Genomic DNA, 25,199 nt, shown 5'->3' on the forward strand with positions numbered 1-25,199 from the left:
ACCAGAGACCGAGCGGGAACATGCCTTTTCCTTACTGTAGTCTGCATGGAAAGGCCCTGTGTAAAAGCCATTGGCTCTTCTCCCTGCTAGGAGGTAGTTTCAGGCTGGCAAGCAATGTTTCCCAATCCATATTCTTCCAGGTAAAACACCTGCTATTCTAACAAGTTGTAGAGATTTGGAGTTTTCCTTTGTTTTTTATTCCAAATAACTATTCAAGAATGGTTTGTTCATTAAAGCCTTTGAACTGTGTCCTGCTCTTTCTGGAGTCAGGACCACTTTAATTCCTGATCTTTTGCCATTCAGCTTTCATGCAGTCTTGTCCAGACAGACTACTCATTTGGTGACTCAGTTCCTCATTATGTATTATGTCCATTACAGGTTTTGGCCTTTCAAGGGGAGGGGTGGTCTGTGTCTCTTTGTCTGCACAGTCAAGCCCTGATCTTCTGTCTCTTATTCAAGTGTAACTAAGGGCAAAAGAGAGACGGTCAGCTTTGGCATTGTCATTCTGATGTTTTTGTGGCCTCTCAACCCCTCATGCTTGAGGTACCCAGCACAGCCAGGCACTCTTGAAATGTGTTAAATCCCTAAAGGCACAGTGTATAATGAAGAGTATATTGGACTTTGTCGTGGGCTGTGAAAGGATGCCTGAGTAAGCATCTGTTTCCCAGTTACAGTCAGCAGCTGCTGTAATCCAGCTGTAATTAGCCCATTATGTTTACAGCTAGAGGGAGCAGTGCCCAGGAGATGGGTATCTGGGGTCCAGGCTCTTGCAGGGAGGACCAAGACGCGTCTTTAGATTTTACCTTTATCTGTTCCCTGGGACCATGAGCTGAAAAGAAATTCAGTGGAAAGAATCCTGTATGATCTGTTTTGATGGTGAAGATATTAAACGTGTATCCTACACCATTTGATTTGTACTTTTGTCTTTTCTCTTGCCAGCCCAGAACTGCAGTCACATTTTGCAGGGCCCAAACGGGACAATACAGAGTCCAGGCTTTCCATATGGATATCCAAATTATGCAAACTGCACGTGGACAATCACTGCCGAGGAGCAGAACAGGATACAGCTTGTTTTCCAGTCCTTTGCATTAGAGGAAGATTTTGATGTATTATCTATCTACGATGGACTGCCTCAGCAGGGGAATCTGAGAACAAGGTACATTGTTCATAACAGTGATGTTTATAAACATGTTCCCATTTCTGCCACTGGGATTAAATCTAGGTTGGAGGTTTATGCTGCAATAAACTGGAAGTGCTTCTTCATGAGCAGTTCTTACAGTTGTTTTGATTTCTTATCTCTGATAAGGTTTGAAATGTTTCTCTGAATGCCTGACAGTAATGATTTATCAAGAGTCATTCTAGACATCCGGAGAAGTTAATTAGAGAATAGAGCAAGAGGAAAGCAGAGCTAATGTGCAGAGGAGCTTCCCTCAATCCAAAGGAGATTCTCTGGGTGCGAGGATGGATAGTGGGTTTCAGTTTATAGCTCTGCCAAATGCTTTGTGGGTGCATTTGAGTAATTCCTGAACTTCCAGTCTGTTCACCAGCTGGACAGGGGTGATATTCTCTCACGTCTGACTAAACTGTTGGATCTTTAGGGGCAAGGAGTTACTGAGTAATACAGCTTAGTATGAGTCTCCATGGATTCTGATCTCCGAGACTTTCAGGGACCATCCTGATATTAATAAAAAGTTAAATGAGAGGCTGGCTTTGGAAAAAGTAATTTATTGCTGTGGTATCAAGTGTTACATGACATGTCAGACTTCTGCATTTGAATGAGTCATGATCTCAGACCTCCAGATCTGAGGCATAGATGAAATCAGCTTGGTGACTTGTGACATGACTGCTGTTGTCTGATGTGGTGTCTGCTTGCTGCTGAAGTCTGACAGTAATATATTCAAAAAGTAATAGAAACAGTGGCAGCATCCAGTGTTGGACTCCCTAGTAAGAATGTTGTAGTTATGGACAGTCCTGGAAATTAGTTTTACTTCAAACCACCTTAGTTTAGGACAGATCCGTTGACCTCAGTGTCTTGTCTAACCCAACTGGAAGATCTGAGTTAAAGAAACACTGGTGAAAATCAGCTCTTTATGTAGATGATTCCAGTTATGCAAATAAATCATATCTTCATCTTGCAACTGTGCTTGAGAATCATCTTAATTATGGGACCTCATCATTTAATCAGAAGGTAGCATAGTGCTTTGCTTTGGGTATTATGTAAAGGATGCCTATGTCTGGTATAAAATTTGGCTCAGGAGACTGTATGGTGAGTAGTCAATGCTGCTTTTGCCCTGAGAAGCCCCCTGGCAAACTGCTCTGCTCATCAGTGATGCCGGCTGTTTCCTTTTGCCCTCTAGATGTCAGTGGGAGGTTCCGCTGAAGAAGCAAAATCCCTGAATGAAATTAATTCAGAATTAGGGTCATGGTAGAGTAGATTAGTAAGGCACTGTAGCAGAGTTGCATCCAAGTATTGCTGTGAGCTACTTGTAAGCATGATATGATTATAGATAGAAGTAACAGAAAGGGCATCTTTCTACAGTTAACCAGTACAGCAAAACTCTCGGATACAGCTTGGGTACTGTCCTGATAATTTGTAGCCCTGCACTGGGGGAAGGTGAGGAGACAAAGTCCTCCCTCTGCACCACTGGTGAACTTCATGTGCAACTTGGGTAGATAAGTGGAAGTTGTGGGATGAAACTGCGAGCACAAAGCAATGTGAGAACATTTCATCTCTAATGAGGAGATGAGGTGCTCAGGAAATGGTGTGTATTTAGTACAATGGAGGAAAGTAAAATAAGGGGGGGGGGGAAGGTGTTGATGAGGCTTTCTAGAGGTCTGAAAGCACTTACAGAGGACTTACAAAAGTAAATGAGATAGGGACTCTTGCATGATGGACGCTTGCATTCTTCCCCTGGACATTTCCAGATTAGTGACTTCAAAACCTGGAACTTGCTTCTCTGTGCTGTTTGGTGTCTTACTTCTTTGTTCAGCTAATTTTTTTTGTGCATCAATCTCACCTCATTAAACTCTAGCTGTTGCCCAACGTTGGTTGTTTTTTCATCTTTCTCCCTTTTTTCTTTTTTCCTGTGGCTATCAATTTTGTTTTTTCTCAGACTGCTTTCCAAATGTACTCAATTCATCATCGAAGTGCAGCACTCGAAGATGGATGACCATGCGTCATTCATCAAAGCTCATGCTACCAGGAGGCGGGCCAAAATAATCTGTAAGCAAGTGTAAAAGAAGGAGGAAAAAAAAAAAATCATGCTTCTGTAGAAAAGAAGGTAACTGTTTTAAGTGTGTTCAAGGCTGATCAACAAAACGGTTAACAGAGGAGCTGTATCTCTTTGCTTCTCCCGCTCTTGAGCTTATATTGTTGAGCATCACTGCATTTCAGTAGGGCGTGCATGCTTGACTTGAATGATCTTGGTGTTGATGACGTTTTCTTGTGCTGAGGGATGGAGAATGGCTAGTTGTCTCAATACCCTGCTGTTCCATTTAAGCCGTATATTCCCAAAAGCTTCCTTGGCCTGATGTGTCCCAGTGTCATGTCTGTGTGCATTTCTGAGAAGGGGTTAATAATTGTGTGCATCGTGTGCTGGCAAACACCCTGTTGTCTTGCAATTTAATGTGGTGTGAAAGTTCCCTAATAGAATAAGAGCAGACTTAATCCAATGAGACATTTGCTAATAAACTGCTTTACTGTATATTAGGGAATTTGTGTTGTGTGTTTGTAATGAGTATGTGAATATTAAATGCGTTTCAGTGTCTTAATTTAGACATCCAGGGCTGTTGTCATCTTTCAGTGCCATGACTTTGCTTTGTTTGCTAAAATCAGAGCTTGTTTCAGGGTCCGTGCTCCTTCAGCTTCTCTGAAATGATTTGTTTTTACACTGGCTTTCAGCAGGGACCACTAACAGAATCTTCTCTGAAACCTGAGAGCAGTGATGGCTGCAGATTCCTCTCTCCCTTGACTTGAGTAGGAGAGCTATGTGTGTTCACGAGTTCAGATGAGATCTGTAACTTCCCTTCGGTGCCTGTATGTGGCTTTCCCTTCTCTTGAGCAGTGTTTGTGCTCATTACACCAGACCAAACTCTCCCCAATGCTCATCCTTCAAGTTCCTAACTATTCTGAGCGGCCAGTGGGATCGGAGGGATGCCTGTGGAGACCTGATCTGAAAACTGCAGTTGCTCAAGAATTTTTGCAAATTCCCATTGTGCTTTGCTGATTGTGTCGTTGTTAAGAGGATGCTCCAATCAGGTTGGTTTCCTGATTGGTTTCCCACCGTGCTGGGCTTAGAAGCTCAGCAGAGACCTGACTAAAATTTGAATATTTGGAGTTATTTATGGATCTAAGATTGCTATGGGACTTGGGAGACTCTTTGCACCTTTTTGTGTCAGACTGTTGTTATGTGGCATAACCAGACAGTAGTTAACAAGGAAGCCACATGACATCTTCAAGCTTTTTCATCTGCTGCTGATAATTTGCAGGACGCTTTTAATGTGAGAATCTTAAATTAGTTGCTAATTTCCTTATTTGAAGTTTCAGGCTTGCACTCAGATCCAGGGAAAATATATTTACAATATACCTGGTAAGTCAGTCATTTCAGATACCCAATTCTGTTTTCCTGAAGGGAGACATTGAATTTACACTCAAAATAGGACTGGTCAATTTAGAAAATCAGATTTCCCCCCCCCCCCCCCAAGATGTTTAAAACTACTTTGGAAAGCCCAAGGGACAGAACATGCAATCTTTTTTACCAGGAGAGACTGCTCACTTGCATACATGCTGAACAATGCTGGGGTAACTTGTATGATCTTACAACCCGTGGGCTTTCCTTCCCGTGTGACGTGGGTAGGTAATTGCGTTGTCTTCTGGTCTGCCTTTCCTGTTCAAGGGAAATCTTTCAATGATACTGAATTTATTTGGCGAAGAAAATGTTTGTTTGAGCCAGTGTATCAAGAAAATAAGCCTTTATTATAGCCAGAACCTCAGTAGTGCAGTTTACATTTCCACAGAAGTTACTAGGAGGTGTATATTTACACAGCTGTGAGGAACTGTCCCATTCTGATGTCTATGGAGTGTGTAGGGTTAGAGAAGATGTTTGCAAATCATTACTGCAATAGCTTCATACTTAAAGCAAAGAAATCTCTACTGCCTTTAGCTCACTGGCACTGTGAATAACTTACCTTCTAGCTCATGTCTCAACATCATGCACAGCATCTTCTGTTAAAGTTGCTGTTGCTTATTAGAGATACTCATCATTCCTCCCTGACAAATGACTGAAGAGTTAAGAGGAGGATTGCCATCAACATGCTGTGTAAGCAGTTAAAAATCATATGATCTCTTTGGCCATATTTAATTGACTGAAAGATGAAGTATTTCGTTTGAACCTAAAATTATGTGATACTAGTGGTAAGAGTTGAATCATCTACTGGGGTGACCTATTTACAGCTACAACAGGAATACCTGTATCTTGCCTGTTTCTCCTCGATAACCTTTTAATTACTCTTTGAAAAATTGGACTGGGTGACTTGTACTTAATTACCAATCAAGAGAACAAAGCTTTTGATCTTAAAAAGAATGGAAGGGAGGAGGAGAGGAGGAGGCAAAGGGAACAGCAAAGGAGCGAATTCCCCCCGTGTGCCATATGCTCTCACTTGCAGAGATGCAAACCTGGGTTAAAATAACATTCTGGGGTTCTGGCTTCACAGGTACTGGATTTGCTGGGGTTCAGTGCTGTTAAAGAAATTCCTGGAGAAGTAGCAATTGCCATCTGGTGATACACAGAACTTCCATTAGGATTTTGTGTTGAGTCACCTTTGGTCCTGTGACATATTCCTTTGTAGCTACCTCATATCTCCAAGGTGACTACAGTCCTTTTTACTAAGGATAAAGATAAATGAAATGGAGGGCCAGCTAAATCCTTTTGTCATCTTTAGTGAACTCCAGAATCCTACCTCCCTTTTCCCCTTAGCAGAGTCTTTTGTCACTTCACATTAACTCCGTGGGGGGGGGGGAAAAAAAAACACAATGAAAAAAAACCACTTAAATTTGTTTTCTGCTTTGTAAAATAAAATACACTTTTTTCCCCTTAGAAGAGACTTGTTTGAGCTGATCCAGCGGCATTAGAGCCAATGGTCCTGTCGTTTTGTTCTGAGGAAGTGCTGAATATTTAAACTTCGTCTGTGAGATAATTGATGGAACTAGATCTGAAAGTCCAGGAAAGCTAATGGAGGTAATGCAACTGCATCTAGGGCTGTTCAGTTTTGAGAGGCTGTATTCAATTTTTCCATATTTATTAGAGTGTGCATCAGGATGAATGAGAAAAGCTGATGATTAAATTGGGGTGGGAGCTTTTTCCCTGCCACCGTGCTGAACACAGGAGACTTAGGAGGAGGCCTGACTCTGATTTTTCTGCCTGCTGTGAAGCAGATGGAGAGGTAGGGTGACCGAGTAGCTTTGGTCCTGGTTTCAGGGTTAAAGGATCTGCTCTCTCACGACATTGCTTGTCCTGTACAAGCACAGCTTGTTTGCAGCAAGGCCTGCCATTGCGTTGTGGCTGTACCATATCTGGTAAAATAGGATCTTGTTGAAAACTGGAACCTTTTATTCACAGCCACTGACTGAAATTCTAATTGGGGAAGTAGTTTCCTGGCTGGTGGTTGTTCTGCATTTTGTCTGTTGGACTACAGATTTTTTTCCAGGTATGGGTCTCCTGCTGTGTTTAGTACAGGGGATTGTTTCTTGTTGGGACTTAAGGTGTTGCTGTTACTCAAATATTTTGCTTTCAAAATTTTTGTTTTCCCTCTAAACTGCTGATTAACCATGCTTACAGGTAAAATCTACTAGCAAAGCTTGACCATGACTCTTGCTTCATATTAAGGTATGCTAAGTGTACTAAGTGTAGAAAAATTTTCTCTAATAGGACAACATCTAATAGATTTTAATTAAGGCTCTGCACTGGAACAGTCGGTTTTTCATAGATCTGTGAGCAGTGAATGCCATTAGTAATTGAGGTAGGTTTTAAATGGGTGAATTTTAGTAGTATGTGGAAATTCTGGGGAGCATCATGGTGTCCTTGGTCTTCCATGCACAAGCTGATGCAACTCCTGAAAGCCTCCTGTTCCTTTGATGTTGAGCTATGGGAAGGAAGGAAGGGGAAATGCAGGTGCCCTGCTGTAGGACATTGCTGATGTGTTTGCTGGCCGGTGAAGTCCAATGTGCAGCGCACTGAGACAGCGGACAGGAGTTCTGTTGGACTCTACCCTTAACCTCTTGTTGTATAATGTATTACACTTCCCTCCTCATCTTCTCCTCTTGCAGATATCTGCACTGTCTGACGACACAGGGCTTTGCTTTTGATAATATGAAGTAATTGCTAAAGCCCAGGATCATATATTCTTTTCTAGATCCCTCTAGCTGATGGATGGTTTTACTTCAGGTGGACTTTGATACAGTGACTGTAAGCCTTTTAGACAACAGAAGTATTGTGAAGTCCGAATGTGATCTGATGTGTGATCACTGTAGACCCTGCAGTGCCCACATCTGCAGTGTTCCGGGTAAATTACATCTGCATGGGGAGGTCTCTTATAGCTTTCATGGGCTCGCTCCTTTTACTTACCAAAGATGGCTAATGATAAAGACAATAGCTGCTGGTGCTCTCCTACTAACTATTCTTACAGAGAAAGTTTGTCATCTTTTTATGCATGCATGTATGTGGTGCTTAAAGTGATATGGTCACAGATGTTTTTAGTCATCTTGAGTTGTTTATTTTAGAGCTGCTTTTATTCTTTTTGCAGGAGTGGCAATTTACAAAACCAGTGGGTGAGCTTTTGGGGTCAGAGCAAGTGAGATTAGATTTTTTTTTTTTTTTTTTTAGCAGTGGAAGGAGAGAAATTGAACTAACCCATAGCCCTTGCATGGTGCTTCGCATTTTTAGATTACAGTGCTTTGAGAAGGAACAGGTCTACTGTATTGTCGTAGAAGGGAGAAAGCAGCACAGGGAAGTTCAGCGAGGTGCCTTAGGCAGCACAGCGAGTTATTAGCTGCTAGCTATTAGTTACTGAACTCGGGTTGCCCAATTGCTGTGTTACTGCAGGAGCTGTATGATGAGAAGGTGACTACAGTCTGATCCTGTTTGCGTAAGGACCTGTACAAAAAGTCTCTTGACTTTATTAGTACAGAGTCAGGTCTTCAAAAATAATTTCACTTTTAGTCAATAGATATTGACATCAGTTAGCATCAAGAAGGCCACTTTCTTCACTGATAATTAGTGTCAGTCTCCCATGGAGAGGATGCTGTGAGCAGCGCAGCAAAGCGATGGGCGTGCAGGGATGGTGATAAAAGCAGCACTGGCAGAGCACTGCGGTGTGGTGGTGGTCCCTCAAAAGAGCAGAAGTCAGATGTATGTCTTAGTCCTGTTCTGAGCCCAGCAGCTGCTCTGCTCAGTGGCATTGGGGAAACTACCTCAGATTTTCCCATCTGTAAAATGACATAATATTTTATTTTTGCAAGTTAAATTTGCAAAATGCTTAAAAGCCCCCAGTTGGAGGGTCTGTATGCTGGGGGGGGGGGGGGGGGAAGAGAATCGAAGTACAAAACAGATGAAGTTCACAGCCATGCCTTTTAAAACATTTTCCTGAAGGAAGGAAAAATGTATGCACTTTCATGTTATCTTTTGAATGCAGTCAATCTTTAGGTCAAGAAGTTTTTGTATCTATAAGGTCTGACCTTGAGAGTTTCTCAGGCAAAGCACCTCTTTAGACAATGTATATTTCCCTTTTATGAAAATTAATGAAAGTCTACCGGAGATGATACAATCTTACTAGATCATTGAAGATACAATGAAATTGTGGAGTGCTATTACTTGCAGTCTCAAATAGAAAATTGACAAATCTTCAGTGCCCATTGACTCAAATTCATTACGCTCCTGTTGGGCGGCAGAGGGTGGCCCGGCTCCTTTTAGACTATTCAGAATTGGATTTTGGTGTGCTGCAAGAGCAACTGCTGACATCTGGTCCTTTTTCTTAATAAAGAATGTAATTGTCTGTTTGCGATTTCATAGCTGTTTGGAAAACATAAAGGCTTCTGCTGTCCAAAGATGCAGTAATTGTCCTTACATCTTTAGCGATTTTTATATTTAGGCTTACAGCTGATTAGAGCTGCTATAGTGGAATAAAAGGTTTAGGAAGGAGATAAATATTTTCATTTGAAATGTTCAGTAGCTTATGTTGTCACTGATCCATGTGTAAATTGAAGTGTGAAACGCTGTTGTTCTAGCATTTTTATGTAATACTTTTTTAGCTATTGCAGTTGGGCCCTTTAGCTATCCAGGTGCATGGCGAGGCATCCTCTCCCAGTTTATGTATGTGTGGCAGAGGCGGGGTACGGAAACAGAAGGAGGTGACTAGCACCAGCGCAAGCATAGCTCTGATGCTGTTGGATTCGAACCTAGGGCTTTTCTCCGCTAGTGCATTGTGCGTTACTGGCCTCCCCTGCTAAGCAGCAGCAGGTAGCAACGCTTTTATCCTGTTTCTGCTCAATATTCAGCATTCGCACAAGGTGCAAGTGAACAGAGAATTAGATATGACATGAGTCAATATTACAGTCTTTTTGGATAAATCTTCATTGGCAGGAACAATGAGATTTGTTTCATTTTTTTTATCATACAACACATCTTCTAAAAGTCAAATTTCTTATTAACCTACTTTTTTTTTTTGACTGCACTGGCTATGGAGGACAACTTGCATTGTTCTTGTTCCATTTGGGTGCTGCTTTTTAACTCTTAGCTTTATAGAAAGTGAGTTTCTAATGTTTTCTTCTTTCCTTTCCTTGTCTGTTGCCAATACATTTTATTTTATTAGGTGTTATTATAATTTAAAATCTTAAGGAATTAGCGTAGGCACACCTGTATTGTGGTGGGAGGTGAAACTGCAGTTCCTGTGGAAATCCCCAAGGTGGATCCAAGCTGGCTGTCCTGGGATCATGTAGGCAGAACAGTGCTTGCCTCATGCTACGGCTTACTGTTCGCTTGGGGGAAGTAAAGATTCTCTCAATACTGATGACTAAAGTCTAGTTCAAATCCTGATTTTTGTACGCATAAAGATTAAAAGAGATGCACAGACTTGGCAGATGAGACCTGGATTCACTTTGCATATCAGCTTTGGCTCTTTACAGTTGCATAACTTTAGCTTCTTGAGATTCAGAGAAAACAGGAGGAACAGGGATGCATGTGTATTAAGCACATATACTAACAAAGCCATAACTAAAGTTTTTGCTTGATTGTCACCTACAACAGCATTTGAAATTAAAGGTAGTTTATATCTTTATCTTCAGCCCCACAGTACCTGTTTGCCATAAACCTAATGCTTGGTGCCTTTCAGCTGGGAATCTCCATATGTTGTCATTGAGGCTTCCAAGCATCCCTGCAAGACTTGTGGGGGGTCAGGATTGTATGTGGCAGGGGCTGGAGCGTGGAAGGAGCTCGGGATTCAGAGGATTGCCTAAAATCCTTTAGCAGGGTAGCGGCATACCTGAGAGCGTAGCCACGGAGTTGTGACTTCCAGCACTGTGGTTTGAAAAGCTGCCTCCCAGCTGAACGAGCTTGAACAAGTTAGAAAGTGGTATTTCTGTTCAGAATGCTGCTGGCCTGAGAACTTTTATATTTCCTGGGCCTTCCTTGCATTTAAAGCTGTTTTGAACATTCATGTCTGTTTACATGTAAAGTCCTTTAGGCCATAGGACGCTGTTTATGCACAGCATGCAGCAGAAGACTAAAGGGCTGGTGTGAATACCGGGGTATTTGCAACACCTCCGGTATGGTAGTGCTTTCTTGTTGTTCACCAGTTGCATTGCATTTAGCAATAAGCCTTGTGTGATTTGCAGGGGGTTCCAAGAATTCCGAGAACTTATTTTTCCCATTTACTCGATTTCACACTCCTGATTTTTTTTTTTTTTTTTTTGAAGAAAGCCAGAAATAGCCTAAAACTGCTAAGTTTTGACCTGACACTGCTGAGCCTTGGTTGGTTTATATCCAAACTTGTCTTTATTTATTCGGATTGTCAGCTCAGATTTGCCAAGAGGTTACTAAAATTTGGTGAACTTTTCTGCGAATTTGTTTTTCTTTCTTGGTTTGTAATAATAAGATGGAGAATATGGGTGCCGAAGTTGGTCAGAGATCTGCTTGCATCTCACTGTTACCTGAGAAAGTACAGGTAAAATAAGCATGGAAAGGACATGATAAAAATAAAATAAATCTAAGTCCCTGGTCTTCCTACTCTATTGCATTGTATGGAAAATTAAATTTATTGAAATATGATGTTTAGTACCTGTTCCCAGCTTGAGCCATGAAGGCCTCGTATATTTGAGATGGCTGTGCTGGCTTTAAACTCTATAAATAACACTTTTCTAGTGGGTATTGACCCAAACCCCTTTTTAAATGAGCGAAGAAATGCATCCAGGCTGGAATTTGAGCCCTGTGACTGTCCCTGGAGACCGTGTTAGTTAATGAAGCCTTTGTCAGTGTTGGAGGTAAGCAAAGGACTCTTGTGGCTTGATGAATTATACTTGGCGAAGGGAAGAAAATGCAGTTGAATCCTAAGTCATGCCGGCACATGGGGTTTCAATTGTATGATGTTAGATTGAGAACTGTTTGCAAAGTGCTAGATTAACTTTCTGGAAAAAAAAGTAGGTGTAGTATATGTCATCGAGTGAGTTTAAAGGACAGAGAAAGCTTCTTTTTGCCTAATGGCTGTTACTGTCTTGATAAGAAAAATATATAGCAATGTATGTCAGAGCCAATGAATTATATTACTTTAGAATCAACTTAATTATCAACCAGCTGGGCAGGGGGGATGGTTGGACAGTAGTATGGAATAAAATGAGACATGTGGCGTTGGTTGGCAGTAAAGTAGCTTGGAGTTGCTTGGTGAAATATGAACAGAGAATATACAAGGAGTTACTGCTGCTTGCAACGTGTCTCTGAAGAGACTTGTTCAGGGTCTGTTTGTAGCTTGACTCAAAAGCAGCTTGGGTTTGAGCATAAAGCATTTCAACAAGCTGAATAAATGTAAGTATGAACTGATACTGTTTTTCTTATGTCATTATAGTATCCTTTTAAGCTGGCTGAGATTTTTTTTTTTGTTGGTCCAGAGCATCATTTCAGCCTTACAGGGATCAAAATTAAAGGACAACTAAGTAATACTAGTGAGTTCTGCCTTGCAGACAGAACTGGCTTTTAAGTGTGAGCATGCATGAGCTGGAAGTGTTCTCAGATTATGCTCTGCTTGTTTTATTGATGATTAATGAGAACATTTATGGTACTAGTTATTCTGTCAATATGGTTAAAAAAATCAAGCTAATATCTCATTGTAATTGCTTGTTTCTTTAATAAAGTAATACAGAGAGGAAGGGAGAAAAACTAACAACCACTGGGGAAAAAACTCTGACCCTGACAAGCCTGAGGAAATGCTAGCAGAGTCAGCAGTCTCCTTGGGTGCGTCTTTCATCCACACGTACTGATAATGGGGGGAAGCTCTGCACAGTTCAGGCTGAAAATAGAAGGGATCAGCTGTGTGCAAGAGGCTGAGGTGGCCGCAGCCTGTGGTGCGGCTGCAGGGGACAAGCCAGGCAGAGAGGTACCCGGTGACGGGGAGGAGGCGGCTGCAGGAGCCATAAGGACAGCGGAGCAGGGGACTGGCTGGACAGCAGAGCGGTGGCATGGAAAGCCCTCCTGGAGACAGGGCTAGCACTGAATCTTGCAGACAATGGTATCTGCGAAACAAAGACCCGTCAGCTTCAGTTTTACTGCACGTATTGAAGTCCTTGTGCCTAGGGCATCTATGCGTCGCTTTTTTGCCAGCTTTGTAAAGTAGTATTTGAAATGCACGGTGATTCTCTTGGGGTTTGGCCCATGATTTGGAAGAGACATTAAACTCCTTCAGGATGAAAAATGATTTCTGAAACTAAGATATTAATAGGAATGACAAGATGTTTTTTTCCCCCCATAGACTACTTTACCCTACACCCACCAGCAACTGTGTCTTTAAAGAAAAAAATCTGCTACCTGTAATGAGATCTGAGATGGGATGGATTGCTTTATTCTTGACATACATTCCATGAAGCAGCCTTGAGGAGGACATCTGTGAGTGACCACTGACTTTGCACGTGGCTGCGTTTCTAGTTTCCCCTAAGACTTTAATTTTTAAACATACCTACATATGTATTTCTGAAGGTATTCTCCCTGCAGCAGCTGGAGTACAATGCTTACACATCCTTTTCATCAAGACTGTGAAAGTTGCAAATGTTAATATCACTGATACCCGTTTTTCAGAGGAAAGACGGGACATATATTTAGCCTCTCCTTGCAGCTAGTGAGTTTCCTCATTGCTACGTGCACATGAGCCAGCCGTCTAGCTGAATAAGGCATATAAAACTTGATTCAAAGTCAATTGGTAGTTATCGGGCTCTTTCTGTTGACCCCAGTTCATAATGGATTAGTCCATTCTCCTTTCAAATGCACCTTTCCAATGACTTGGGGTTGACTGCTGTCTTGTTAGCTGGGCACGCAGTGTGAAAGAGGACTCGCTGGCTCATCCCAGGCTGTTTTCCAAGGGGCAGCTCTCGCTCAGCTGCTTTCTCCACACAGTGCCTTACACCTGACTTTGCCTGAGTATTGTCCTGGGACGGTGCAGGGGTGTCAGACTAGCACTTACAGAACCATGTCATTTAAACTGTATATAGTGAAGAGAGTGGTTCATTTGATGGGAAATTTTCTTTAATAGGTGCCTTTAAATTACATGCAGGAAAAAAATCACTGAAGTATGGTGTAGTGTAATTTAATGCTGGGTTAAATGATGCAATCCAGCGCGTTTTCATTAGATGTTCTGAGACACTTCTCTAGCATTTATGCTTTAAAGGCTGTTGGATTGCCAGCTGCAATAACTATTTTGATTGCAGCCTGAGCTGATGGTGGGCATCCTACCAGAAAAATAATGTGCTCTGTTTTAATTATGGCACCTGCACTCCAAAATGGGAGCCTGCGTCACAGTATATGATACAGTTGTACTTGATACAGTGGAACAGTATAATATGCAACAGATGGAGGTGAGAGCCATTTGCAAAGGGACTGAGATGTGGACTGTCCTGGCTGACTGTTCTTTTTCTAGGGCAAAAGAAGCGTTCAGTTGTGAGCTGAACCTGCTGAGCAGAGCAGTCAGTGGGTCTTTGCCTGGTGCTCAACTCCGTTCATAGGTGGATGGGACAATTTCCCACTGGGGAGAGACTGCGTGGCATTAGGAAAGATGGTGATGTATCTCAGAGGCAAGGTGGTTGGGCTCCGTGGGGAGCGGAGAACAGCACGCCCAGACCCCAGCGTATGGTCCAGGCCTTGAGCCTTGGCAGCTGCTGGCATGCTGAGGGGTGCTGGTGCTCGTGGTGCTACGGGGGACCTGTGAAGAGGTGATGGTTACAACAGCAGCTAATTCTTGCTGACATCGGTTCTAGCAAAGCTGTTCTGTGAAGCAGATTTTGCTGTTGTGCTGCATGGGGAGTTATGCACCAGAAATATTTGCAATGTCTGTGGCAAACGCAAGACAAAGAATGAAGAAGGATGCAAATAGTGGAGGATTTTTGTGTTAATTTGTTTTGGTGTATTGATTTTTGCCGTACTGTGAAGCAAGGGCAAGCTTATGAAGTGGTATTTCTGGCACTGGTTTAGTTTGGTTCCTCACAGTAGGAGCAGAATTAAGCCGATGAAAAACATATTGAAAATCTCACACAATCAGTGTTGGCTCCAAACAACTTCAGGGGATAATCACTCAATAATCCATTTGGCCAGAGGTACAGAAGAAATGGAAGATGATTATTTGTGCTGTTATTATTGCCCTCACCTTCTTGTTATGGCCCTTAATAAAAACAAGGAACAGAGTTTGCTGCTTTTCTTTCTCATTAGTGTTTATATTTTTTTTTTTATTGCTACACTAAATAACAGTGATGTCAGAATTACTGTTTCATGCAGGAGGCCATTGGGGAATGATTTCATGTTCTGTCTGCCATCATGTTGATTCCCATGCTTTAAATTTGCCTGGGATGCAGATTTAGGGAGGAAGCCATGAGGACAGTTTACCAGCCAGGTCAAACCAAGGCAGGGCGTCCTGCCAAGCTTGGCTGTTTCTGGGTCTTTGGAACAGGAATGCTGAGGCTTTACGGCAGTGATTTCTGCACCGGCCTTGTTAAATCATTGTCCCTTCAAGAGGATGTGGCACGTGCTCTTGCTTGGAGAAGACGACATCAGAAGGGAGAATTTTAATTGTGTGCATTGGTTCAAGGCTTAGGAGGAGGAATAACTTTTATTTTGACTGCAGCTGCTTCCAGTGAGGAACGGGAGGAAGTTCATCTCATTTCTAGTGCAGGTTTTCACTGCGGGAGGAGATACGGAAATTAGTGGCATAGAGGGTAGGAGTTGCTATATAATATCTCTTTTTTATTGATGCAGTACTTCCTGCTTCCTTCTGAATAAGTTCAGTTTTAGCACTAATGGGGGCACTTTTCATCTTTTGTGGGCAGAAAGACTGTTTGATCTGGAGGGGAAGACTGTTTGGTCACCTTTTGTGCTGTCAGGCACACTTTCTTCTGCTTGCTCCAGGGACACTAGACAGACACAAATGAACATCTGAAGTTAAGGGCCTGGAGAGATGGCTGGGTTTATTAATTTTTAGAGGTTCAGGAACCCCAGAGATTCCCATGAAAATTGTGTCTTCAGTCAATGCGGAATCTGTAGAAAGATTGAGAAGAAACCCTCAGTTACAATTTCATGCCCTTATGCACAGGCCATCCTTTTCTCTTAAGGCCCTGTAACTAGAAAATACGAATACACGCTTAAGGGCAGCGTTGTTTTTCAGGTAGCGCTTAATTCCCATTGACTCCTATGGGACACGTGCACTTGCCTACAGGTAAGCAGACACGTAAATGTTGCCCTGAATTAAAAGCAATATCTGCAAAGTGGGGTCTTCCTAGTACATAGACTGTGAAGAGAATCCATGATGCAAAAAGCTTAGTTCAGAGAGCAGATCTAATTTGGATGTAAAAAACATAGACTACCCCTAACTAATTCCTAGATAATTATAAAACACTGTGTGGTGATTAGAGGAAGAAAAATTGACAGGTTCTGCTGTCCATTGTATGGTTTTATTAAAACCGGTCCATGCATTTCCTGGATCTTTTTGAGTGCATGAAGGTTTCAATAAGTCATTTTAATGAAACTGCAAAATAAATTAATAAAAACTATGGCATTCCTTCTCAGTTTTGTGCACGGTTAAACTATCTTGAATCCTTAAAAATCCTGGGAACCTTTTAGTAAACAGGAGCAATTGTTCTTCCAGCTTGTACAGACAATGGATTTTATGCTGAGAGTGGGTAAGTGCTTCTTGCTGACATTAAAACTTGACTGCCATCCTTGGCTGGCAATTGCATGAACTTTGCCAATAACTGGAAATTTTGCTTTAATAAGGTTCTCAGGCGGAGCATGTCAGCTTTCATTAGTCATAGTTCAATCTGTTTGAAACAATATTTAGGTTTACTAAATTAGGGCCAGTGTAAGAGCAGTAGGGAAGTTCACTTGCTGTCTCTGGAAGTTGCCGAGGGCTGGTGGTAACTTCAAGGAGAAATTGCTTGGGCTGGAAATTGCACTGTACTAGTACCTGACCCCGTGGTCAGAGGGGATGGTGACCCCCAAAATTGAGCATCTGATTTTGTTCTATGTGTGCTTTTTTCATTCCATGTGATGTATGAGGAGAGGAAATACTCTGAATCGAATCTATACTTACAGGTATTTCTTAAGGGGTCAGTGCTTTCTATCACAAGTGATCTTTTGCCCTCTCCATAGGAAAGACTAGCTGCTGTATAAAAAGATGTGAGATAAACCTCTGAGTGTGTGTGTAAGAGGCTATAAACTTTCTTTCTTACTGTAGCCTGTTTATCTCGTGCTACTTGTGTCCTTGTGAACCAGCTTGAATAGTCTTGATCTCGAATGATACCGTGTGGCAGTGAGTTCCTTCAGTTCCTGCTGCTTCTGCGGTTTTGTAAAAGTCTGGTTTTAGGACAGTTATCAGGCAATGGGGATTGCATCTGAATTTCTGTCCTTGATAATGGCAGGCAAGAATCTAATATGAGATTACTTTAAAACAAATGTTCCTTATGTAAATCTGTTCTGTAAATCACCTTAACCAAGTGTAAGGGGAAGGCTTGTAATTTATAAAACTGTAATTGTTTGAGGAATGTACGTGAGCTGTTCCTGGGCTATGTCAATACAGTATCAGGGATTTAGTGTTTGGGATCTAATAATGCCAGCCTAAAATCATTGCCAAACGGACTTTTATTATAAAATTAACAGTTGTCATTTAGCCCTAAGTCTGTGAGGAAAGCCAGGGGAGAGCGAGGCACCTGGGCTATGGGTTTCTGCAGTGCTGTCTTTGGTGTATGCAGTCACCTTTATATATAGTTCTTTCTACTCTGACTTGTGGGCACGTGTCTGTATTCTAGGCAGTTCCTACAGTACATCTTCTAGATCATCTTGTGCAAATGATTTTGTGTCTGTGGGCTTTGATTTCCTCAGTGAGTAAAGAGGTGTTAACCATCACAGTCTTCACTGTGGTGCATACCAGATATTAGGATGTAGGATGAAAAGTGCCATCCTTGGGATTGTTCTTGCTGGTGCAGTTGGGTGGGGGTTAGGGAGGATTCCTAGAAACTTCAAAACTTATCTACTGTAAAACTACAGAACAAATACTCTGAAGATAGCCACCCTGATGGGCTTCAATTGGTAAAACCATTTTCTTGCCTGTTCCCTTCTGCTATTTTAGGTTGCGTTCAATTTAATGTAGTTTGTATAATGCTTCAGACCCTTCTCTAACGTTTTTATTCCAAGGTTCTCAAAACAAGTTGTAAGCATTATTGAATAATGTGTTGGGCTCACTCAGCAACCTTAAATATTGCTCCCATTTTGTGGATGGGGAAAGTTTATTCTGAAGGGCTCAGTGACTGCTCCGGGATCACAGAGCTGGGGTTAGCGGGGTACTGCAGAGCAGACATTAGTGAACAAGGTGTGAAGCAGATAGACTGGTTTAAAATATAGTCAGTGAAGAAATACGTTAGTTATTCTAGTAAGCCGGAAGGTGTTAAAAGCCCAGGATGAGTTTGCCCAGCATTTGTTGAACAGCTATTGAATTCAAGCTGTACCAGTCTGTTTTCTTGAGCTCTGAAGCTCCCCACTTTGGGCTGTGGTATATTGGCCAAAGTGGCCGCTGCCCCACTCTTCGATTTGCTATTGGGTCAAAGGCAGAAATGGTGAGTGTAACCTTCCTCTTGATTTCTTCCAGGTTAACGGGTTTCCAGCTGCCTGCTCCTATTGTGAGTACAGGGGTTGTCCTGTCCTTGTGGCTTGTGAGTGATTACGCGGTCAGTGCTCAAGGCTTCCAGGCAAACTATGAAGGTAAGTCTGCCCAGTTCAGTAATTGTCTTGAATTGTATCCGCGTTTGGCTTATGGTAGGATGTGAAACTAAGGTGCAGAGTTTATACGAGGATATATACGTATGCAGACACTTAATCCAAGACAGGAGTGCCTGGTTCTTGTGTAATTTGATCCATTTTTTCAGAATTGAAATTGCTGATTCCTTCCAAGTGTAATGTATTTTTTCCTCTCAGCATCTGTGCTCAAAATATCTTTAAAAGCTTACTCTAACAGCGAAGCTGGAATGACTAAGAAGGAAGGGTAATGTGGGGTTTGACAGTGGAATCTGCAGGGTTACAGCAATCGTAGTGTTCTGTATAGCCACTGGGATTTACAGCTGAGACAGTGGGGACTGCAGAGCAGTGCATAGGATGCTTGGATGTTCGTGCATTTTTCCTTTGTCGTCTTTGCTTATTTTTCTTTTCCCTGCACCTTCTTCCCCGAATGTTTAAATTCACCTCCCGTGTCTCTTGTCATAAACACTGTGCAGTGTTTGTTGGCTGGGGAGGTAAAGGATTGTATGTGAAGGCTTAGTAGCTTCAGAAAATCTTGGACAGTGGAAGTCATCAGATATATGAAAGAACTGTTTTTAGTAGAAGGTGGGTCATGATTGTAATATGAGGTGGTACTGCTGGGTAAATGACAAATTAACCGTGTTAAAATTTGAGACACGTTTATGTTGATTACTGAACCTAGAATGTTGTTCTATCCCCGTAAATGTTTTTCTTTGGAGTCCTTAGAATTTCTCAGCCTTAATGATAATTTTTGGTAATGAGTCCTACCGGACAATTACCCAATACATTAAACCAAGCAGATGCCTTCATTTAGATGATGATGTACTCTCTCAACATTTTCTGCACTTGACAATTGTTCAGGTTCAGGAGAATTCTGTTTAAACACCCTCTAATTTCTGATTAAAACCTTTGCTCTGCCTTGAGGCGGCAGTGGCACTAAGATGTTTTTATTAGTCTTGAAGCGATCGGTGCGTTAGCAGGTGTTCAGTACGGCTGGGCAACGGTGCTGAAGTTCATCTCAGCCGGAGACCGCGCTCTGTTTATTCGCAGGGTAAGTGCCTACTGGGGATGCCGGTGGCGTGTGGCAGCCGTCAGGACAGGCGAGCGCAGCAGCGGGGTGAGGAAGGGCAGATCCCGTTGCCTGTTGGCAGAATCTCTGCTAGAACAGAGGCCAATCGTCGTGTCTAGTAGACATGACAGTACGCTGCTCCCAAATTGCGGGATAGAGAACACGTAGATTTTGTACTTTCTTGACATTTAGAGTTCATTTTTTGGCACTTAGTTACAGTTACTTGTACACTTTTTAATGGGTTTTTTATTACCTTGATGCAGCAGGTACTCTTGTACAAAGGCTTGTTCCAGGGCTGCCCTTTAGTCACATATACTTTAAATTATCTGAAGTTTACTTGAGCGGTGATTAAGAGGCTTTAAAGCAGGTGACTGAGCGCGTCTCCGGGGGGGGGGGGGGGGGGCGGGGGGAAGAAAGGTACTTAAAACTTAACCTGAGCCACTGAGGGAGAGCATTGGTGCAAATGAAAGCTTCATTTTGAGAGGGAGAGGGGCAGGCTTGCCTGCCTCAAAACAAGCTACTTGCTATTTGGATTGTTGTTAACTAAGACTAAAGGAGGAGATAAGTGTGTTTTTGATCAAAGGGACATGCTGCTGCTGTAATGCTGTTTCAGTTCATTGGTAATCTACGACTCGGTGAATAGCTTGTGATTCGATAATTCATGTTTAAAGACAGAACAATGCATCAGAGTCCTTGCAGTAAATGGCTCCTTTATGATCTGCTATCAAAGCATGTTCATTATTCTCCTCCTCCCTTTAAGCAATCATTGGGAAATGCACCAAAAGAAACAGAATTTTAAAACTGGAACAAAAGATCTCAGGAACTTTTTTAAAGGAGGACAGGAAGAAAGTGTCTAGTTGGAGGCATCAAAGTGACACAAAAACATTGTGCTTGCACTGATGTCTGCTCTACCCTGACCCTCTGGGAAATGCATAAATTGAGGTTGGCTTTATCTAAGTTAGCATCTTCCTAGCTTATCTAGTCAGTATGATGCCTGCATGATAAGATCTCTTACGAGCAATTTCTTGAAACCAGCACAGACATCTCCTGCTCATACCTGTATATGTGTTTTGTCATTTCTCGTTGTTTCAGGACACACAGTTTAGCTGTACATTTCACTGGCTAAAAAAGGAGGGCTTGTATGCAGTGGTGCCAGAATCTATTAAAAAACGTTTCCACTATGAGAATGCTTAGAAATGCTTTAAGAACAGATAGGCAGAGTGTGTTTCTGAAAGTCTGCAGATCTTTTTTTCAAGCCCCAGGTCAGGCAGGTGCCAGAGGTGGCAGTGGAATTTGAGGAATAGCCAGCTCCGAGGGTGCTGTGCTTTGGCGCTTCCTTCTTGAGCTCACAGTTTTCTGACTTCATTATATGTTATTGTGCCTTGCTGCTAGATCTTCCTTAATCCTCTTTTCCTCATTTCTGACTACCTCATCTTTCTTCATTTAGTTTGGGGTGTGTGTGTTGCCAGCTTGTTTCTATCTGCTTTTGTCTGATTCTTCATGTTCTCCGATCTCTTACTGTTTGTTGTGATTTTTCTCTAGATGCCAAATATTGTTTCAGAGCTCAGTAAACAGTAGGGATTTGGTATTCATTCTTCTGCTGGGGAAGGCAGCAAACAGGAGGGCTGATGGCCTCCTTCCCCAGCCCAGCCACCTCTCAAGGAGCGGACACCGTTGTCACTGAGGATAACGCTGCTGGGGGTGCAGCATCTCTGGCTTTAAGGCACCAGGTCACAGCTTCAGAGAGCTGCCTTCTGTTCCCGGTTGTGGCACAGATGTTCTACATGATCTCGTTGGTCACCTAGTCTGGGTTCCCAGCTTCCAGGCTGCGAAACAAGGTCAGCATGGCGGCTTGGCATGCGTGCTGCTATGAGTGTGTGTTCATGAATGTACGAATGGGATTCAGGAGCTACTGTATGGCGTTGTGAATGTGGGGAACCCCACGGCAATATCGCAGTTTGAGAGGAGACGAGACTGGTTTGATGCAAATAAGAGTCTTTAAGTGGATGATCTGGAAAAAGAAACGGGGGCAACCATTGCAGGATGAGTGGGAATGAAAAATTGTCAGCTTTTTCTTGCTGAATTGAAAGAAGAGAGAAAATTTCATTTCCATTTAAATATAATACTTTGATCTGAAGGTAATTTTTTTTACTTAAGAGATTCTTTTACTAAATATAAGCAGTTCTTATGAAGCTCCATTTCAGAACATATGATTTAGAAAATATTTAAATGGAGTGCTTTCATGCTTTTAGCATCCTTAAATTTGGGTTTTTTTCCTGTTAAACTGTCCCTTGAATTCATCATGATTTCACAGTTAGCCTTGTTCACCCTCAGACCGTGGGATTTTTTTTCTCCCCTTTTTTTTTTTTGTAACTAAATGATTCTTCTGAAAAATCCTAACCAGCTGTTGTGGAGTCTTGCATTTCATTTCAACTGCAGGAGAATTTTGGAGTAGAGTGCTATAAATAATCTAAGTTAGACTTTTACGAGGATGTGAATCTTGACAGTCTCATCTTGTGAAAAATATTCCTGAAGATTTAATGACCAAAAATGACCAATGCTTCCACTTATTGCTTCCCTGAAGGATGTGTGAAGCTAATATTAAGGCACATGCCTAGACTACAATGTGAAATTAATTACAATCGCTGCTGCCACACACCTGATGAATACATAGTAAGCTGACATTTAAAATAAATTGGGCAAGTCTTTTACAATAAGAGGAAAATTTAGATAAATTCCACATCGTTTGCTCAATATTGCTAATAGCAGTTCATGATGAATAGCAGGTAGTGGTTTTTTAGTTTACTAATGTAGATATAAAATAAAATTACATTATTATTTGTAAACCATTACCTCTTGGCTGCCTTGTTAGTCTTGAGGGTATGAAAAATAGAGAGGGATTTAAGGAAAGATACCCGAATCTGCTCTTTATCATACATGACTAGAGAGCAGTGCTATAAACCACTGAGGCTTGTGAGCTTAATGAAACTATGCTTTTCAAGGCTGTACAGGTCCTTCTTTCTGAGGCTCTCAGTGTTTATCAAACACTAAGCAAGCAGTCAGGGCCTGAGTATCTTGCATAAAACTTCTTTCTGCTCTGACATGGTATGTAACAACTTTCCAGTGGATTCCTAGTAGGAACAGGAAGGAATTGGATTCTCACTTTAACTTTGTCCCTGTCCTGCTATATTGATGTTCTCAGGTCAGTTTTGCACTGTGCCTCAGTTTCTCGCTCTCTCTCAAATGGGATTTTATTTTCATTCATGGTGTTTGTGTTCTAACAGTGGAAGTGCTCTATAAAGGAAGAGGGATGTGATAATGTTGAATACATTTTTGTAGGAATCATCATCTATGTAACCCTTAGAGTTTTAATGTTAATACCCCCCCCCCCACCCCCGCCCGCAAAGTTCAGTTAGAAAATTGTGGGAGAACCAGGGCATTTTGGACTCTGGACTCTGCTGCGGAAGCAGTGCTGTGTAATGCAGCAAGATTTAACAGTAGGTGAAGATTTTCCTTCCCAAGACATGGTGTTTGATTACAGCTGCAACAAATTTGATAGCTGCAAACACTAAGTGTCTGATTGAAAAGAAACAATTATGCCTAGAAGAACACTGCTTATTTTAAGAAATTAGAAGTGTTTAAATACAGAGGGAAACAGCCCCAAGTAAATGGTGCTGTTTTCCTTCATAATAAATACCCTCCTCTTAAGCACAAATATCTCATTCTTTAGAGGATTGTTTGTGGAGTTGTGCATACATATTTAGAAAATACAATTAGAAACTGGTTCCTGTCCCTCTTTGACCATTCCTTTTGCTAAACCTGAACGAGGTGCTGGCTTTGTGCTGCTCTGTGGATGTATTGCCACTGTGCACAAGTTGTGAAACTGCTTCATTTCTCTGTTCTCCTGTCTGTCATTTGACTTCTTTAAAGTAACAGTGGCCCTGTTAATGGAAGACAAATGGATCAGTTTGGTTTCTCTCTGTCTTTGGAAACAGAGTATTCAAGGTTTTTCTAAAAACAGATAACTGTTCAAATCAGCTTCTGATTATGGTAAAGACCAACACTGTCCTTGGGGGGGAAAAAACAAAAAAAAAAGAATTCCCCAGGGCCTTGGGGAATATGCATTTTTTTTTTTGGAAGTTCTCTGATAAATCGGGAAATAGCGATCCCATTTTTCAAAGACCAGAGTGGAGGAATTTGGACGCACAAATTCTTTGACTATTGAAAATGAGTCTTTAATATAAAACTCCGGGAAGAGTTTCTGAGAATTTGGCTCTAATTTGCTTGTGCTATGAGTTAAATGTGGGCTGTGGTGGTTTGGATCGGATTCACTGGGCTGCAAGAAAGTTCTTCAGTAACAGCTTAGATTTCGGTCCTGCCTGCTTGCAGCTGGCACTGGGGTCGGAGCTGTGCTGGGACTAGAGAGGCTCTGAGGCTTCAAGGGATGCTTAAGCGGGAGGGTGGTGGAGCAGCCGGGAGCAGCCTACCGGAGATGATGCTGGGCCGGGCCGTCCCCGTGGGCTGGTCGGGGGCTACGTGGTGACTCATGCTTGTCCAGTGGCTGCGCAAAGCGTATTCGCCATCTGTGTAAATAAACTTCGGAACTGCCAGGCAAGTACTGAATAGGCTAAAATTTTTAAAGCTATAACCGAATGTACTTTTTCTGCCAATTTGCCTTCTGAGCGAACACCAAATTAGGTTCATTTAAACATTCAGCTGGATCCCAGTTCTCTCAGTACCTAAAACATAATTTGAAGCATACAAGGTTCTTGGTAAATTTACTGGTTTGATGCTTTTCTCCTTTTTGAAACCAAGACAAATGAATGAATCCTGAGTTGCAGCAAAGTACAGATTAACCCTTGTTCTGGTGGCAGTGGGAAGGATGAAGGCTCTGAGCCTTGCTCTGCTGCTCCTTTGTGCTGGAAGTCTGAGGTTGCTTTATTTGTCTGATGATTGAATCTCTTGAAGAGATGGTTTAGTGTGTTCAAAACCAAAATGGCCTTACAGCTGAATGCATGGATCTGGATGCCAGAGTGTATTGACTCATTAACAGCTACTTTTACTTTGGTCTGCTCAGTATTGGGCATGTTGAGTCTGTGGCATAAAGCTTTCAAGGACTGTGCAATACCTTTGTAGGACTTTTCTGTTTTAATAGACATAGTTCTTTACTTCCCATTCAGTCAACTGCTCCTGCAGTTTTTGTCATTTCGTCCTTATCTGCTGTGCCTAATATACCTTGCCTTAGTGGCTTTTTGTTCTTTTTGTTTACTATGCCTCCTAATTTTAGTATCAGTTGTGACCTGGGAAAGATATAGCTTTCTCTCCCTCAGGCTGATCTCTGCCTCCTCCCCTGTGTCTCACAAGCTGAGTTAGGGTCATGCTGAAGTCGGTGCTTGGAAGGGAGACCTCCCCGGGAAATCCTGTGGGAGTAGGTTTGGTGAGTCGGCAGATAGTGCTGACTTAGTAGTGAATCTGATGGCATTGCAGGTTTCCTTTAAAAAGAGTAAAGAAAATTCATACTGGGATGAGGAATGCGATTACCATCAGTTCTGGTTTGCTTCTCCAGGTGCTTTCTTTAGCTTCAGGCACACAATCCGAGTGGCTTGGTG

At 42.1% G+C, this 25,199-nt stretch overlaps 1 protein-coding gene across 1 annotated transcript in view; it reads left to right on the top strand.

Annotated features, from left to right (window-relative positions):
- CSMD2 (CUB and Sushi multiple domains 2) overlaps positions 1 to 25,199 on the top strand; it is a 345,266-nt gene that overhangs the window by 67,572 nt on the left and 252,495 nt on the right. Inside the window, exons 3-4 of the mRNA XM_087760834.1 lie at positions 940 to 1,156; positions 18,376 to 18,488. Of these exons, the coding sequence (XP_087616960.1) occupies positions 940 to 1,156; positions 18,376 to 18,488 (330 nt within the window). The remainder of the gene's footprint in view (positions 1 to 939; positions 1,157 to 18,375; positions 18,489 to 25,199) is intronic.

The sequence above is a fragment of the Nipponia nippon genome, unplaced genomic scaffold, assembly GCF_047370975.1.
Source record: "Nipponia nippon isolate SJK-2023a ecotype South Korea unplaced genomic scaffold, ASM4737097v1 scaffold_23, whole genome shotgun sequence".
NCBI lineage: Eukaryota > Metazoa > Chordata > Aves > Pelecaniformes > Threskiornithidae > Nipponia > Nipponia nippon.